This window comes from Zalophus californianus, chromosome 17 (genome assembly GCF_009762305.2).
Source record: "Zalophus californianus isolate mZalCal1 chromosome 17, mZalCal1.pri.v2, whole genome shotgun sequence".
Classification (NCBI taxonomy): Eukaryota; Metazoa; Chordata; class Mammalia; order Carnivora; family Otariidae; genus Zalophus; species Zalophus californianus.
Genome location: NC_045611.1, coordinates 13,483,337 through 13,499,370, shown reverse-complemented (window position 1 = coordinate 13,499,370; position 16,034 = coordinate 13,483,337). Strand labels below are relative to the sequence as shown.

At 37.2% G+C, this 16,034-nt stretch overlaps 1 protein-coding gene across 2 annotated transcripts in view; it reads left to right on the top strand.

Annotated features, from left to right (window-relative positions):
- HYDIN (HYDIN axonemal central pair apparatus protein) overlaps nt 1-16,034 on the top strand; it is a 342,401-nt gene that overhangs the window by 27,555 nt on the left and 298,812 nt on the right. For both annotated transcript variants that reach the window (XM_027618048.1, XM_027618049.1), the window contains exons 2-4: nt 2,150-2,307; nt 5,033-5,158; nt 13,411-13,530. In XM_027618048.1, coding sequence (XP_027473849.1) covers nt 2,173-2,307; nt 5,033-5,158; nt 13,411-13,530 — 381 coding nt within the window. In that variant the 5' untranslated portion in view covers nt 2,150-2,172. The remainder of the gene's footprint in view (nt 1-2,149; nt 2,308-5,032; nt 5,159-13,410; nt 13,531-16,034) is intronic.

Sequence of the window (16,034 nt, the reverse complement as noted above, 5' to 3'; positions counted from 1 at the left end):
TTGGGTGCCTCCTCCTCAGTGTCTGTTATGCAATCTGTAGGCAAGCTGTTGCCTGGGCCTGCAGTCATCTAAAGGCTCAAATGGGGCTGGCAAATCTTCCTTCAAGCTCATTCACAGGGTTGTTGGAAGGCCTCAGAAGACTCACTTCCAAGATGACTCATGTCATTGCTAGCAGGCTTGGTCCCTCACCACATGGGCCTCTCTCTAAGCTTTCTGAGTGTCTGCCCAATGTGGCAGCTAATGATCTGAGAGAGAGCCAGATACCCAAGATGGAACCAAGTCTCTTTAATCTCAGAAGTGACATCCATAACTTGTGCTGTATTATATTTGTTAGAATACCTAAGGACAGCCCACACTCAAGGGCAGGGGTTTACACAAATACATGAGTGCTTGGAAGCAGGCGTCACTGACTGCCATCGTATGGGCTTTTTACTATAATTCCCATAAGCCCCTTTATTCTACCTGGTGAAATAGTTTGACTCCTACCTATTACTTATACGGGTATTAATGATCTTGTTCTACTTTTGACTTTATTTCTATTTTTTACTTTTCTTTTAAAATTGCATTCTTTCAACTTTGTCAGAAAATATGTTTAAATTCTATTTTCTGCTCATGTCTTCAACTTCATTATTAAAGTTAGCTCTACAATTAAATACATGAAATGTTCATTTTCAGTCATTTTGCTGAGTTTCCCCAGTCACCTATTGGTTGGTTGAAGCCCATCCTCTAGTAGATTCCTCAGGAAGGGAACTTGTTTACAATTTTCCCTGAGCTTTTACTTGTTCAAAACTCCCTTTCTGTAGCTTCAGTAATTGAGGGAGAGCTTGGATTTATACAAAATGCTTGGTTCACACTTTTTAAAATTTTTGGAAAACATTGTCCTCCATTTTCCCATTTCATAGGTTACTTTTCCAAGGTCCAATGACATCTAATTCTCTTGCCCCTGTAAGTTATTTTACCTTTTTGCCTGGAGGCTGTGCGGAGTTTAAAAATTTCTCTAAACATCTAATAGTTGTGCTAAGATAGGACTCAGAGTTGACCATCTGGGTCTGTTTTCACAGGCACCTACCAGTTCCTTTTCATTATGTTTTCTTTTATTTATGGAAACCTTTTTATTGGATGATAGTTTTAAATATTAGTTCCACTCCAGAACTTTATTTTTCTTCTTCATGGGCTCCAGTTATAGTGTGTTGGGTCTTCTTTTGACTGTCTCCTATTTCAATCATTTGTTCTCTGATTTTTTTTTTTTCTTTTTTAAACATTTCATATTCATTTCCTTGGGTGTTTTACTGCTTTACTTCCGTGTACCTTATTACATTTTCATTCAGATCTATTTTTCTTTCTGCACCTCTTTCCTCACTGTTTTGGTCTGGTAATGACTTATTGTCCTGTGAGCTTTTTAATGACTTTTATGGTTTTTTACTTGACATTATATCCAAGCATTTTTAGTTTTTGTTTGTTTGTGTTTTTTGGGCACAGAGTTGGATAAACTAGCTGGCTATTACTGAAAACAGAAATCCCCACTTAGTCATAAATGGGCCTCCACAGTTGCAAGTGTCCTACTACAAGGCATAAAGAAAGATATGTAGAGGGGAGATGTCCTATCTCTTTGATTTGGAGATATGGAGTGGCTGTTTAATGACTTATTTATGACTATAAACTTCAAAAATTCTCCAGAAACTTCCTTTTCCTTGTCTTATCTCATGCTACTTTTTTAGTCTCTGCCCAGCTTGAAGGCCTGAAGCCTTGTGTTTTTTATGTTTGGAGGGTGTCATGAGAGAGAATTGTTCAGTAAGTATAAAGTAGCAAACTATGAAGTGTTTTTATTGAGCAGTGTTTATTTGTTTATCTGGGAGGATAAAAGTACGAAATGTAGGAACTGCTTGTATTTTCAGGTCTTCCCTGAGCTTGGTCCAGAATCACTTGGTTTGTCTAAAAGGAATCCTAGATTTTGGGATAAGGCTAAAGCTGGACTGATTACATGGAACAGACTCCTCTAGTTAAGGCATTTGTTACAAGTATTTGATGTATTTTTGAAGATTAGTCTTTTCTAAACCTTTTTTATTTGAGAAAGCTTTAAAAAAATTGTGACCTGTATTCAGGAATTAACTGTATTTGTTCTAAAACTTTTTTTTTTTTTCACTTCTAGGTGAATGAAGGAAATAACTAAAAATGACCAGTAGAAGACTCGAGGAGTCTATGGGGGCCGTACAGATGGGGTTAGTCAGAATGCTGAAAGGATTCCAAAGCAAGGTTCTACCACCCTTGAGTCCAAGGGTGGTTACAAAAGAAGAAGTAAATCGAATGGTAATGTACCTGAGACTTTTAAGTGTAAAATACTTAATGTAGTCTCCTCAGGAGGATGACAGTGGATACTTGGCATTCTCAGAAATCAAACAGAGAATTACTGGCTGATAATACCAATTTAGATAACATGGCAGCTTGCTGCAGAGCAGAGGTACCTCTTAAAAGCCAGGGAAGTTTTTGAAATTACATGCCTCAGAGTAGAGACTTGAATTGCTTAAGTTAATCAGTTGAAGTAAGACTATGCAAGGAAATTATTACGGTTTTCTAAATGTTAGGTTGAACCCTATGAGACTGTCATTTGTGTAGTTCAAAAACAATGAGGTATCAGAATTTCATAGGGTTTGACCTCAACAGTATATTACCTGTTGCTTGGCAAGAATTATTTCTGTTTGCATATTTGTAGAATAGAATGATGACTATATGGTATCAAAGAAAAATGCATTTTTCTCTGTCCTTTAAAATAAAACATATTTCTAGCTTTAAAGAGTTACAATAACTTGGTGAGAATGGAATTATAAAGTACATGCTATAGAAAATATCAGTAACAATTTACAGGGTTCAAGAGAGTATTCACCAAATTTTAAAAACCGGTCTCAAATTATGTTCTAGGAGAAAAGTAAAACCTATCATCCCTCTCCTTTGGGGTGGTTATCATTTCATATTTAAAGTAACTCCTGACTTTTTGCTTTTAAGACTTCAGTATTTTTTTTTAAAGATTTTATTTATTTATTTGAGACAGAGAGAGGGCACAAGGGAAGGCAGAGGGAGAAGCAGACTCCCCACTGAGCGGGGAGCCGGATGCGGGGCTCAATCCCAGGACCCTGGGATCACAACCTGAGCCAAAGGCAGATGTTTAACTGACTGAGCCACCCAGGCGCCCCAAGACTTCATTATTTTTATTTATACTGTGACACAGCTGATATCTCTTAACATTTTAGTATTGTAATCTGGGTTCCAATCAAAAAGAACCTAAAAAACCAAGTAAGCAGCATTAGAAATATGCCTTCATTTATATGGATTCAATCACAGAAATTAATTCTGTAGGGATTTTGAAGAGCATTGATTTTAACCCAAGGTGAAACGAATCAGCTAAATTATATACCTCTGGATGTTTTAAAAAAGTCTTGGGTACATACTTAAGCATTATGTTGCTGTGAATGATTATCATCCCCTTGCATATAAAGTAAACCCTGGAACATTCCAGAACAACAATAAGCAAATAATAGTGTTTGGTCCTGGGTAAATAAGCCTTGTTGAGTTATTTAAATGATTTTATTTAAATGATAGGTTACATTTTTTTCTCATAACATTGGAAAGTGTTAAAGCATTTTGTGTTCCTGTTTGGGAGTGTGAATATGAGTGGCTGCTGAAACTGCTGATGGGCTTAGGGCTCTTTTAAAACTGGAGGGTGTTACGCTGAGTGAAATAAGTCAATCAGAGAAAGACATGTATCATATGACCTCACTGATATGAGGAATTCTTAATCTCAGGAAACAAACTGAGGGTTGCTGGAGTGGTGGGGGGTGGGAGGGATGGGGTGGCTGGGTGATAGACATTGGGGATGGTATGTGCTATGGTGAGCGCTGTGAATTGTGCAAGACTGTTGAATCACAGATCTGTACCTCTGAAACAAGTAATGCAATATATGTTAAGAAAAAAAAGAAGAAGAAGATAGCAGGAGGGGAAGAAGGAAGGGGAGTAAATCGGAGGGGGAGACGAACCATGAGAGACGATGGACTCTGAAAAACAAACTGAGGGTTCTAGAGGGGAGGAGTGTGGGGGATGGGTTAGCCTGGTGATGGGTATTAAAGAGGGCACGTTCTGCGTGGAGCACTGGGTGTTATGCACAAACAATGAATCGTAGAACACTACATCAAAAACTAATGATGTAATGTATGGTGATTAACATAACAATAAAAATTCATATTCCAAATAAAAAAATTAAAAAAAAAACAAGGTCAAAATGTGCTCCTGTGATTTCTAAGAAGTTCAAACTCATTCCTAAGCTGTGCAGTCACACTCCCTAGATCCTTTCCATTTCACAAGATTCCTCTTTAACCTACTATTATAGTGGGATAGCTAAACACCCAAATGCTTTGCTTGTTTGTTGTAGCTTCAGTTGAGAAATAGAAGCATTTCACATTCCTCAGCTCTGAAAACTAGAAGTGATTTTGGAAGCAGAGTTGTATGCTCAGATGCATCTTCTGAGTGTAAATGTTAAGCTCTTTGGATATGTTCCTCTGCAATTTCTTTTTTTTTTCAATATTTTATTTATTTATTTGACAGAGAGAGACGGAATACAAGCAGGGGGAGTGGGAGAGGGAGAAATAGGCTCCCTGCTGAGCAGGGAGCCCGATGCTGGACTCGATCCCAGGACCCTGGGATCATGACCTGAGCTGAAGGCAGACGTTTGATGACTGAGCCACCCAGGCGCCCCTCCTGTGCAATTTCTTGACTCCCCACCCCCAGTTACTTTTGTGTAATTTCTTCAAAATCACAAGGAAACTGCAACCACATGTCATTTCAAATTAGTGTGCAAAGAGCTTAAAAGTGCACAGGTACTTCTCTTATATTATTTAATTTAAATATTTCATAATGGAACTTAGTGGCATTCCAGAATTATCCTGAAAGCTGAAAACACAAATTATTCATTACTGGCACTCATGAAAACACTTTTTCAGTATAACCATTTATGAATCTTCAGCTGTTTTGTTTTAAATTCTAGCTGACACCCTCAGAGTTCCTGAAGGAAATGTCCCTCACCACAGAGCAGAGACTGGCTAATACACGTTTGATGTGCCGACCACAGATCATCGAACTTTTAGATATGGGGGAAACAACGCATCAAAAGGTAGCTGCCTTCTGTCATACTTGCTTATGAGGCAGGCCCTGTAACTATGTGAGCATTCTAGAACAACAGGAACTAAGTAATGGTTATTGTTTCTGGGCTCATTCCTTATTGCGTTTGTGTTATATATTCTTGTTCTACTTCTGTTGATCTTGATATCTGTGATTTAATATGGAGAGAATTATAATTAATAAGTACAAATAACTTTTGACTAGTCACATTTCTTAGCTACTTCCGGACACTATTGTTTACAAATCAGGAGTAGTTCAAAGGATTATAGTAGCCAAATCCAGTTAATTCATCTTCTTAACACAACAAGAAATCCCATTCTTCCCTGAGCTGTCATCACTAGAAACGGAGAAGGTGGAATTGTTTATTAAAGGAGGCATTTGTTGTCTCTTCTGGCTCACTTCCAATAGCAAATGTATCCTTTTAGTCTCTAAAGAACAGTTATTTTAACCTGTTTCTATATTCTCGTGTAAACCATGTATTCTGGGCTTTAGAAGCATATGATTATAAAATAAGGTCTTATTTCCTACTTTTAAATTAATTTCTTGAATTAGATGCTTTCCTTTTTATGTACAAATTATGGTGAACCTCCATCAGCCAAACTGATGGAGATCTGCCTCCTCTCAAAGACTTCCCCGGGCTATTCCTGAGAGATTTTCAGAGATCTTTCCCACGTGATGAATGAGTTCCTGAGGCTCTTTTGCTCTCACTGTAGCCCCATTGCCTCCCCTGTATAGGATCTGCACAAAATTTGTTCTTCCTCTGAATACTGCTAGCTTTCGTTATTGTTTCTTCTCTTCTTTGAGGGCAGGAACATGGCTTCTCCCGGTGCTAACTCATCCTGATCAAGAGCTGTTTGCTCCTTTCCCATAGTGTAACTGAGACGAGGCTATGCATATTTTCCTGCATGTACCGCTTGTGTGTGTTTTAATGTATTTTGACCCCTGCTATGAAGGATGACAAAATTAGTATACTTTACTCTATCTCATCATTTCTCTTCTTTCTTTCTCAACTCATTTGGTTATTTTTACTTTATTTTCTGGAGTTTCATTTGTTCTTAGTTGGGCGACAGTCCTCTTCTACCAATATCTTCAAGAAGAGCCTATGGACATTATACTTCCTTGGTTTTGTTTGACAGTATTTGCCTATTGCCTTTATGCTGAACTTCAGATTTGTTAGGTATAAAGTTCTTGGGTCACACATTTTCCCCATATAAGCTGTGCAGTCATTTTCCTCACTACCTTCTGGCTTTAATGGTAAGCAGAAATATGATTTATAATGGTATGCAGAAGTATGATGATGCCAGCTTGATTTACCCCACTATAGATACATAAATCTTTTAGCTCTTATGCCCAAAGACTATTTATTCTAATTTAATATCCAGTAATTTTATTAGGATGTGACTAAACTTTTCCTGAGGTACTGTGTGTCTTTAGTTTACTTCTAGAAAGTTCTTCTTGAATTACCCAATATTTGTTCTTGCCATTTTTGATTCTTTTCTTGAGGAATATCAGTTATGAACATGTTGGACCTTCTTTGTCTGCCCTTCTACATTTTGTATTCCCTTGCCATCCATTTTTAATTTTCTGTTCATTTCCATTTCATTGTAATTATATCCATCAGACTATCCTCTGTGTCATTTACTTTGAGTTTTGTGCATATGTGTTTCTCTTATAATTCATCCTTTAGCTTGACCAGTTTGGCCCTTCTGAGTTGTCTCACAGCATTTGACTCAATGTCTCTCTCTCTTTTTTTTTAAATATTTTATTTATTTATTTGACAGAGAGAGAGACAGCGAGGGAGGGAACACAAGCAGGGGGAGAGGGAGAGGGAGAGGGAGAAGCAGGCTTCCCGTCGAGCAGGGAGCCCGATGCGGGGCTCGATCCCACGACCCGGGGATCATGACCTGAGCTGAAGGCAGTCAGTGTCTGTTTTTTGTAGGTACAAAATTTATTATTTATTTACTTGTAGCTCAGATATCATATTCCTTTGATTTTCTTCCTACTTCACTGGTTGTTTTCTTCTTATTTTATTTTTTGGATCTCTCTCCTGTTCCTGATCACTAAATTTTGGGGCTCCCCTGGACTTGGTCCTTGAAGTTGTTTCTCTTCTGAACTCATTCTTTAGGTGACCCCCTTCTAGGAGCAGGCTTTAAATTCTACTTTTTTTTTTTTTTAAAGATTTTATTTATTTATTTGACAGAGAGACACAGCGAGAGAAGGAACACAAGCAGGGGGAGTGGGAGAGGGAGAAGCAGGCTTCCTGCCGAGCAGGGAGCCCGATGTGGGACTTGATCCCAGGACCCTGGGATCATGACCTAAGCCAAAGGCAGACGCTTAACTGACTGAGCCACCCAGGTGCCCCTAAATTCTACTTTTTAAATGATTACTTTCACAACTATTTCTCTTGGTATGGCCTATCCTCTGAACTCAGGATCACATATTCAGCCCAGTGAATGCTTGGTAGCTCAGAAATGTGTTACTTTCCTTCCCTAAAAACATGACCTCTTCTCCTTTGTCTCCTCCATCTAGTATATAGTAACCCCCATTTATCTATTTCCTCAGGCCAGAAACCTACCTTGGGATTATCTCTGATGCCTCTTTTTTTTCTTGCATCTTATATGAAATCCAATGACAAGTGCTGTAAACTTCTACTTTCACAAATATAGCTTTACTCAAACTGCTTCTCACCACCTGCACCAGTACCCTCCCAGTTCAAGCCACCATCCTCTAGACTACTGAAATAGTCTCCCTGTTTCCATCTCATTGCCCCATCATCAATTCTGCACAAAAAGGAAAGAATGATTTTTAAAATGTAAATTAGAATATGTTACTTCCATGTGTAAAGCCATCCAACAACTTCCTATTGCCCTCAGAGTTATAGGGTACTACATCATTTAATCCTATTTCCCTCATAGATCTCTTTTTCTTCCACTCTTCCCTAGCTCATTCTCTTCTAGCTGTACCCTCCTCTTGTTGCTCTTCAAACACTCAATGATGATCCGCACCTCAGGGCCTTTGCACTTGCTATTCCTTATAACTGTAATGCTATTGTCTCAGATCTTTGCAGGACTTGCTTAGATCTCTACTTGGATGTCCTTTCCTCAGAGAGGCCATCCCTTGACATCTATTGAAAAGAGCATACAACCTGCATTCACTCTGTCTCCTTGTTCTTTAGTTTTCTCCATAGCCAAATCACTGCCTGATCTCATTATTATACAATTCTTTATTTTTTTATCCATTATCTGTTTTTTAATCTATTTCCCCAAGAATGTCAGCAAGGGCTTTGTTGGCTTTGTTTACTACTGTGTGCTTAACATTTGGAAAATACTGGAAACTCAATTAATTGGTATTTATTGAGTGAACACATGGATTTTTCCTCACTTTGATTGCTTAGGTCCTCCCTGCCTCTTACTTATTTGCTTTGTGCTTTCAGAATTTTTCCATTATGTCTTTTGCATTTATAGTGAAACAGTGTAGCCAGTATTTTCATTGCTTCATAGCAACTTTCCTGTTAACTGTTTTTCACTTGCCATTTTCTTTATTCCTTTGTTTTTCCTTGAATTTTTTTTATAGATCTTGATTTATCATTACTATTATTGTTATTGTTACCACTCATTTTTGGAGGAAAGAAGGACATTTTTCCTGGATTTGCGATCTGCAGGCAATTCCTGTTGGGGCAGGTCCTGGCGGTGTCCCAGACCAGCAGGCATCCTTCATGAGTCTCAGCATAGCGTTTTATGAAGGAGGATTGTGTGCGTGTGTTTATTTGGAAGAGGGCTGAGAGAAAGGAAGGAGGACTGAGCTGTGTTAGCCTTTCACCAGAGTTGTGACTTGTGGGGACCCTTAGGATCCAGAATCCTTCCCTTCTTGCCTGCCTCAGTGCCACACTGCTTCCTATAAACATGCAGATTTATGTGTTGCCCATTCAGCTCTCCCTTCCCTACTATTTCCTGGTGCCAGATGGCATACAGGGAATTTCACGTTGCCATTCTCAGTATTCCAAACGAGGAGTTGGTGGTTTTGCCTATCAGAGTATGCCACCGGCTCTGGAGATCTGTATAGTGCAAGCCTTACCTGAGATCTGAAATCGTGGATGTTCTTGCCGGGCATCTTCTTTTAACCCTGGTTATTTGTGGCAGGAGGGTTGGGGAAGGGAGCTCAAGCTGCCAGTTACAACCTACAGAGAGTCAATCTTGGGGTCTGTCATTTATGCTGAAATCCATTGTTTCCTTTGCACTATAAGGCCTCTGTCATATATCCAGTGATCCATATACAAGGATCTGTTTCTGGACTTTTTCACACCATTGGTCAGTTTATACAAATCCAAAACACAGTATTTTAATTGCTATATACATATATTCATCTCTCTATATATATTCATATTTGTAAATATGAATTATATATCTATAATAAAAACAGTGGCAGAGGAAGGGTAGAGGGAGAGAGAGAATCTTAAGAAGGTCCCATGTCCAGTGCAGAGTCCATTGAGGGGCTTGATCTCACAACCCTGAGATCATGACCTGAACTGAAACCAAGAGTTAGACACTTAACTGACTGAACCACCCAGGTGCCCCACAAAACTACATTTTTAAGTAAAATTTTTATTGAATGTGTGTGTGTGTATCATGAGCATATAGCCTGATGAATTTTAACAAAGTAAAGATACTCATATAACTACCACTCAGATGAAGGAATGTAAGCTTCAGCATTACCAGCATCCTAGAAGCATTCTTCTAGGATGAAGAAGCTTTCTTATGCCCTTCCCAGTCAGTACCTGTTCCTCTTCTCCAGAAGAACTGCTAATCATAGGTTTATTTTTCCTTTATTCAACCTTTATATAAGTGGAATACCACAGTATATACTCTTTAATTTCTGGCTAATTTAATTTAATATATTGTTTTGAAGATTTGGGTTGTTGTGTATAGTGGTAGTTCATTCATTTTTATTGCTGTATAGTATTCCATTTTATGATTATACCACCAATTATTTATCCATTTTACTGTTGATGAGCATTTGTTTTTTTCCACATTTTGGCTCTTATAAATGATGGTGTTATAAACACTCTTGTATATTTCTTTTAGTGCGCATATATGCAGTATGGGCATATACATAAAGGTGGAATTTCTAGGTTATAGGCTATGTATATGTGTCTCTTTAGTAGTAATTGCTAGTTTTCTAAAGTGTTTATACTATTATACTGCCATTAGCTGTGCAGTTGGAACTGCTAATACTTAAGTATTAAGTGCTTGCTACTAATATTTAATATTGTCAGTCTCTTTAATTGAAATTATTCTATTGGGTGTATAGTGTTGTCACACTGTGGTTTAATTGCAGTTTCTTGATTTCTGATGAGGTTAAGCAACTTTTCATGTTTATTAGCCATTTGGATATCATCTTTTATAAATCACATGTTTATGTGTTTTGTCTATTTCTTACTGATTTGTAAAAGTTCTTCATATATTCTGGAGACTAGTCCTTTATCAATTATGTGTACTACAAATAATCTCTCATTCTTTGGATTTCTTTTTCATTTCTTTTCCTTTTTAAAAAGATTTTACTTGCTTATTTGATAGAGAGATAGCAAGAGCAGGAACACAAGCAGGGGGAGTGGGAGAGGGAGAAGCAGACCTCTTGCCTGATCAGGGAGCCTGACACGGGGCTCGATCCCAGGACCCTGGGACCATGACCTGAGCCGAAGGCAGACACTTAATGACTGAGCCACCCAGGCGCCCCTTCTTTTTCATTTCTTAAAGGCTATCTTTTGATGAACATGTTTTAAATTTCAATATGACAAAATTTACCAATTTTTTCATTTATGTTTTGTATTTTCTGTGCCCCATTAAAGAAAATTTTGCATTCTTCAACATTATGAAGATATTCCTCTTGGTTTTCTTCTGAAAATTTTCTTGTTTTACCTTTCATATTGAGAGCTTTGATTCACTTGGAATGGTGTGTGATAGGGGTTAAATTGATATTTTTCCTATGGAATATCCAGTTAACCCAATACTATTCATTAAAGAGAATGTATCTCTTCCCCAATGCTTGTTAGTGTTACCTTTGTCCATATATTTAAGAATATATATATTTAAGAATATATCAAGTGTCCATATATTTAAAAATGTGTTTCCAGACTTTTAAATCTGGTACATTTGTTTTTAGGATAAATCTTATGCTAATACTTCACTATTTTAATTACTCTGATAAGTAACAGTATATGATATATAATAATATAAGTCTTGCTACCTGATGAAGCAAGTCCTCCTATCTTGTTCTTTAAATGTATCTTGTTTATTCTTGGTCCTTTGCTTTTACATATACATTTTATAATCAGCTTTTTAATTTCCAAAAAAAATTTCTACATGATTTTTTTTAATTGGATTACATTGAATTTTTAGATCAGTTAAGGGAGTATTTGACATCCTTAAAATATTGTCTTTCAATTCATGAACATAGTATATTCCTGTATTTATGTAGGTCATCTTTAATTCCTCTCAAGAATGTCTTGTAGTTTTCCTGGATAAAGGTCTTACCCATCTTTCATTAGATTTATTCCTATGTATTTTATGTTTTGGGATGCTATTTTGAATGGTACTGTTTATAAATTTCATTTCCTAAATGTTCTTTGCTAGTACATAGAAATAGAATTGATTTTTGCTTGTTGCCCTTGTACTCAGTGACCTTGATAAGTAACTTTTTTTTTTATTAAAGATTTTTATTTATTTATATGAGAGAGAGAGAGCATGAGACGGGGGAGGGTCAGAGGGAGAAGCGGGACTTGATCCAGGGACTCCAGGACCATGACCTGAGCTGAAGGCAGTCGCTCAACCAACTGAGCCACCCACGTGCCCCAATAAGCAACTTATTAATTCTAATAGCTTATCTATAGGTTATTTTGAATTTTCTAAATAAGCAGCTTTTCTTCTTCTGGGGAAAATGACAATTTTGTTTCTTTTTAATCAATTTCTAATGTTAAAACAACTTTGAATTTCTGAGATAAACCCAATTTGGTCATGATGTGTTATCCTTTTTATATATTGTGGGTTTCAGTTTGCTAATGTTTTGTTCCTTTTTTAAAACATTCTTTTGTATATAACTAAGATTCAGCCTATAATTTTCCTTTCTCCCACTGTCTTTCTTAGTTATATGGAAGTTGTGCTGACATCATTGAGTTGGGAGACTTATTTTTTTTTTCTTTCCTTTGGGATAGTTTCTATAATATTTGTGCTGTGTCTTTAAATGTTTGCTAGAATTTGCTTGTAAAGTTATTTGGGCTGGGGTTTTCTCTATCAAAAGTTTTTACTTACAGATTCACTTTACTAGTTATAGAACTACTCATATTTTCTATTTCTTCTTGTGCTAGTTTTGATAAATTGTATTTTCTTAGGATTTGTACTTTTTAATCTAAATTTTCACATTTCTTGACATAATATCCATTTATTATCTTTTCAGTTAGTTTGGTTTCTATTGTAATGCCCCTATTTTCATTCTTTTTATTGGCTCTTTGTGCCTTTTGCCTTGTTTTCTTGATCATACTCACTAGGTATTTTATCAATTTTGTTAGTCTTTAAAGACTTTGGCTTTGTTGATTCTGTAGTTACTTTCTATTTTATGAATTTTTATTGTTTTTGTTATATCATTTTTTCCATTTGTTTGGATTTTATTTGTTTTTTATGTTTGCTACTGCTTTTCTAAATTATTGAGGTGGATGCTTACACCTTCATTTTGCAAACTATACTAAGGTGCCCCAGGGTGCAACTGTGTACTCACAGAGCATCATGGAATATTCTACAATTTTAAGGAAACATGGCAATACTCAAAACCTATTGGATTCTACCCAAGCTAATAGCTTGAGATAATTCATAGTTTTGACATTAGCTCATACTGTCTTGTTAAGCTCTTCAGTGCCTCCACGCAAATATTTGTTGATAGAGTTTTTCTTGTTATTTTCATAGGGAAATCATGACCTTATTCACCATTGCTGTAAATGGAAGTTTTGGGTTGATGTTCTAATTAGCCTATATTTTTTAAACTGAGGACCAAATCTTCTACTTTCTTTTGTATTAAACAAGTTGTTCACAATAACTTTAGTACTTATAACAGTTATTGCTTATAGTAGTTACACCTTTCTGAGTGTTTTGTATGTTTTTAGTATTAATATCCATAGGTCTATGTAGTATTTTCATATATTCCCCTGTCATTTCTGCCACTGCATAACTATATAATGAATTTACTCTTTCAATGCAGTTTTCAGGAATTGACCTGGATCAGGCATTATTCCAGCCTTTTCCATCAGAAATTGTGTTTCAGAATTATACTCCCTGTGAAGTCTATGAAGTTCCACTCATTTTGAGGAATAATGACAAAGTGAGTATGTTTGTTGGATGTAACTTTTGTGGATATATAAGAAGGGATTAAATAATATGGGATCCCATAGGATCTTAGATAAATTCTTTAATTTGAAAGACCAAGAAAAATAGATAAAAACTTGCCCTTTGACTTTAAGCTCAATGAAGACAAGACTATGTTGATTTATTCATATGTGTTCAGGCCCAGGTCAGTGCCCACCAATGGTCAACTCCCAACATGTGCAGTTACATTTTGTTGAGTAAAATATTAGCTAGGTAAATGTCACAATTTTTTTTTAAGATTTATTTATTTATTTTAGAGACAGAGTGAGTGGGGAGCGGGGTGGGCAGAGAGAGAGAGAGCTTTAAGCAGACTCTGCTCTAAGCATGGAGCCCAACTCGGGGCTCGATCTCATGACCCCAAGATCATGAAGGAAGCTGAAACCAAGAATTGGCTGCTTAACTGACTGAGCCACCCAGGTGCCCCAAATGTCGTGAAATTCTTATGTGTGACCAGTTTAGCTAGGTTTTCATTCAAGACGGGGTGAAACATATATTCATGTTTTCTGCATTAGAGCCACTGTTTCCCCAAATGAAGGTATAAACTCTATTCATGTCAATTGCTGTTGTTGAGCCAAATTATTTATACTTTACAAATTGTATTTTTAAAAAAACTTCAAAAAAAATGGAGCTCCCTTTCCCCTTTTTCTTTCTCCTCCCTTCTACCGTAGATAGCCTTCAGATTTTTGTCTACAGATCATTTTGGACAGTTTCTCCCACTCTCTCTACCTTGTCCTTTTGTGGTTGCAACTGAGAGTTTCTTCTCCATCCGTATGCCTTTTTTTCCCTAGAGATAAATTATGGTTTACCTCAAGAAAAGGTATTAAGTGCCTGAAGATTTCCTTGACATCTAACAATAATGGAAGAAAGAATAATGTGGGAAGTCAGCATGAAGCACAGTTAAGTGTGAAAAGTAATCAGTTGGGGAGGAAAGCATCTGAGAGATGCTGAACATCAGATGTGAAGGCACGTAGGAATACCTCAGGAGTTCAAGAATGTGGAGACAAAAATTCTAGCTATAAGAAAAAAGGGAAAATAAATGAAGACTATGCAAGAATACTTTAGTTATATTTGGTACAGTCGCTCATTAAAGGAATCAGTGATGCCTTTCAGAGATCAATGGGTTGATTTAGTGACAACAAAGTCAGACTCTGGAGAAAATGGTATATTTAGTTCTTGGCTACAGGAGTGTTAGCAAGAGAAGCTCAAGGGACAGAAGTTAAAAGGGTAGGCAGAGAGAAGAAAAAGAATTTGAGATGCTCAGTATTATGCCCCTAGACCTCAAGAAGAGATGTTACACAGACATTAGGACTCTCTCTTTTCATATAGTCTGCCAACCAATTTCCTTTGTCACTTCCAGTTTTCTTTTTCCCTTTCTCCATGACTTTTTAACTCTTGCTCAGGTATTTTAAGGCTGTTAAATACAGAGAGGAGCTAGCCCAAGGGATACTTTGACCACTTCTCCTTGGCCCTAAACAAAAAATGATTGCCAGTAGGTATATATGGGCAAGTAAAGGGTATAGGGCATGTGTAAGTTTTGTCTGCCAAGGGGCACTAAGTTCTCATGGATTACCCAACACCTCTTGGTTCGATGCTGCTACATTGTTGGACCTCATGAAAGGAGGGTTCCCATCCAGGGAAAGTCCAGCTACCAAAAAGCAGATCATTTTCTCTAGCCTAGGCAGGCTTATTCTTGGGTGAGTTACTCTAAGGACCCTTGTACTGGATGGCTGATATAAGCCTGCTTCTCTACTTCTTTAGTTCATGGACTCATAAATAACTGCTGGGATAGATTTAGGGCACAGAGAAATGCTTTCTATGCTATTTACCATTTGCTTGCTTCCTCATTGGCACTGAATGCAAAAGACAGAGACTGTTTGGTCATTTCTCTATCTCTTACACAACACAAGGTGAGAGTAAGCTATGAACTCTCTTACAAGCCACAACTCGATTCTACTTAGGATCTAATTATTAGCACCCAGACTCCAGAGTCAGACTAATCTGGTAGATTCCAGCTGAGCTGTCTCCCAGCTACAGACCTTGGGTAAGTCACTTCACTTCTCTGGGCCATGGTGACTATTAGTACCCATTTCAATCGATTGCTTGGAATATTAAATGAAGTAATGAACGTAAAGTATTCAGCTCAGTGCCTGTCACATAGGAAGCACTAAACCATTATTATTGTTATTATTATGACTATTACTAGTGTTGCTGGTATTTTCCTTTTTAGTTTTAATCCATAATTCTGCTCTTAGCAGAAGTGTTCCCAGCAAGCTTCCACAGTGTTGTTCTGTCCATCATAAATGACACTGCGCCTTCCCCTTACCAGCAAAGCCAGCTGGACTCCTATCAGATTCGCACGCGTCTCTTCCTTACCTCCCTGCTCTCTAGTCTTAAGATCTGTCTGAATTCTCTCTCTGCATTTCTTCTTCCTTTGCCCATCTGGGTTTCAGATTTGAGAGG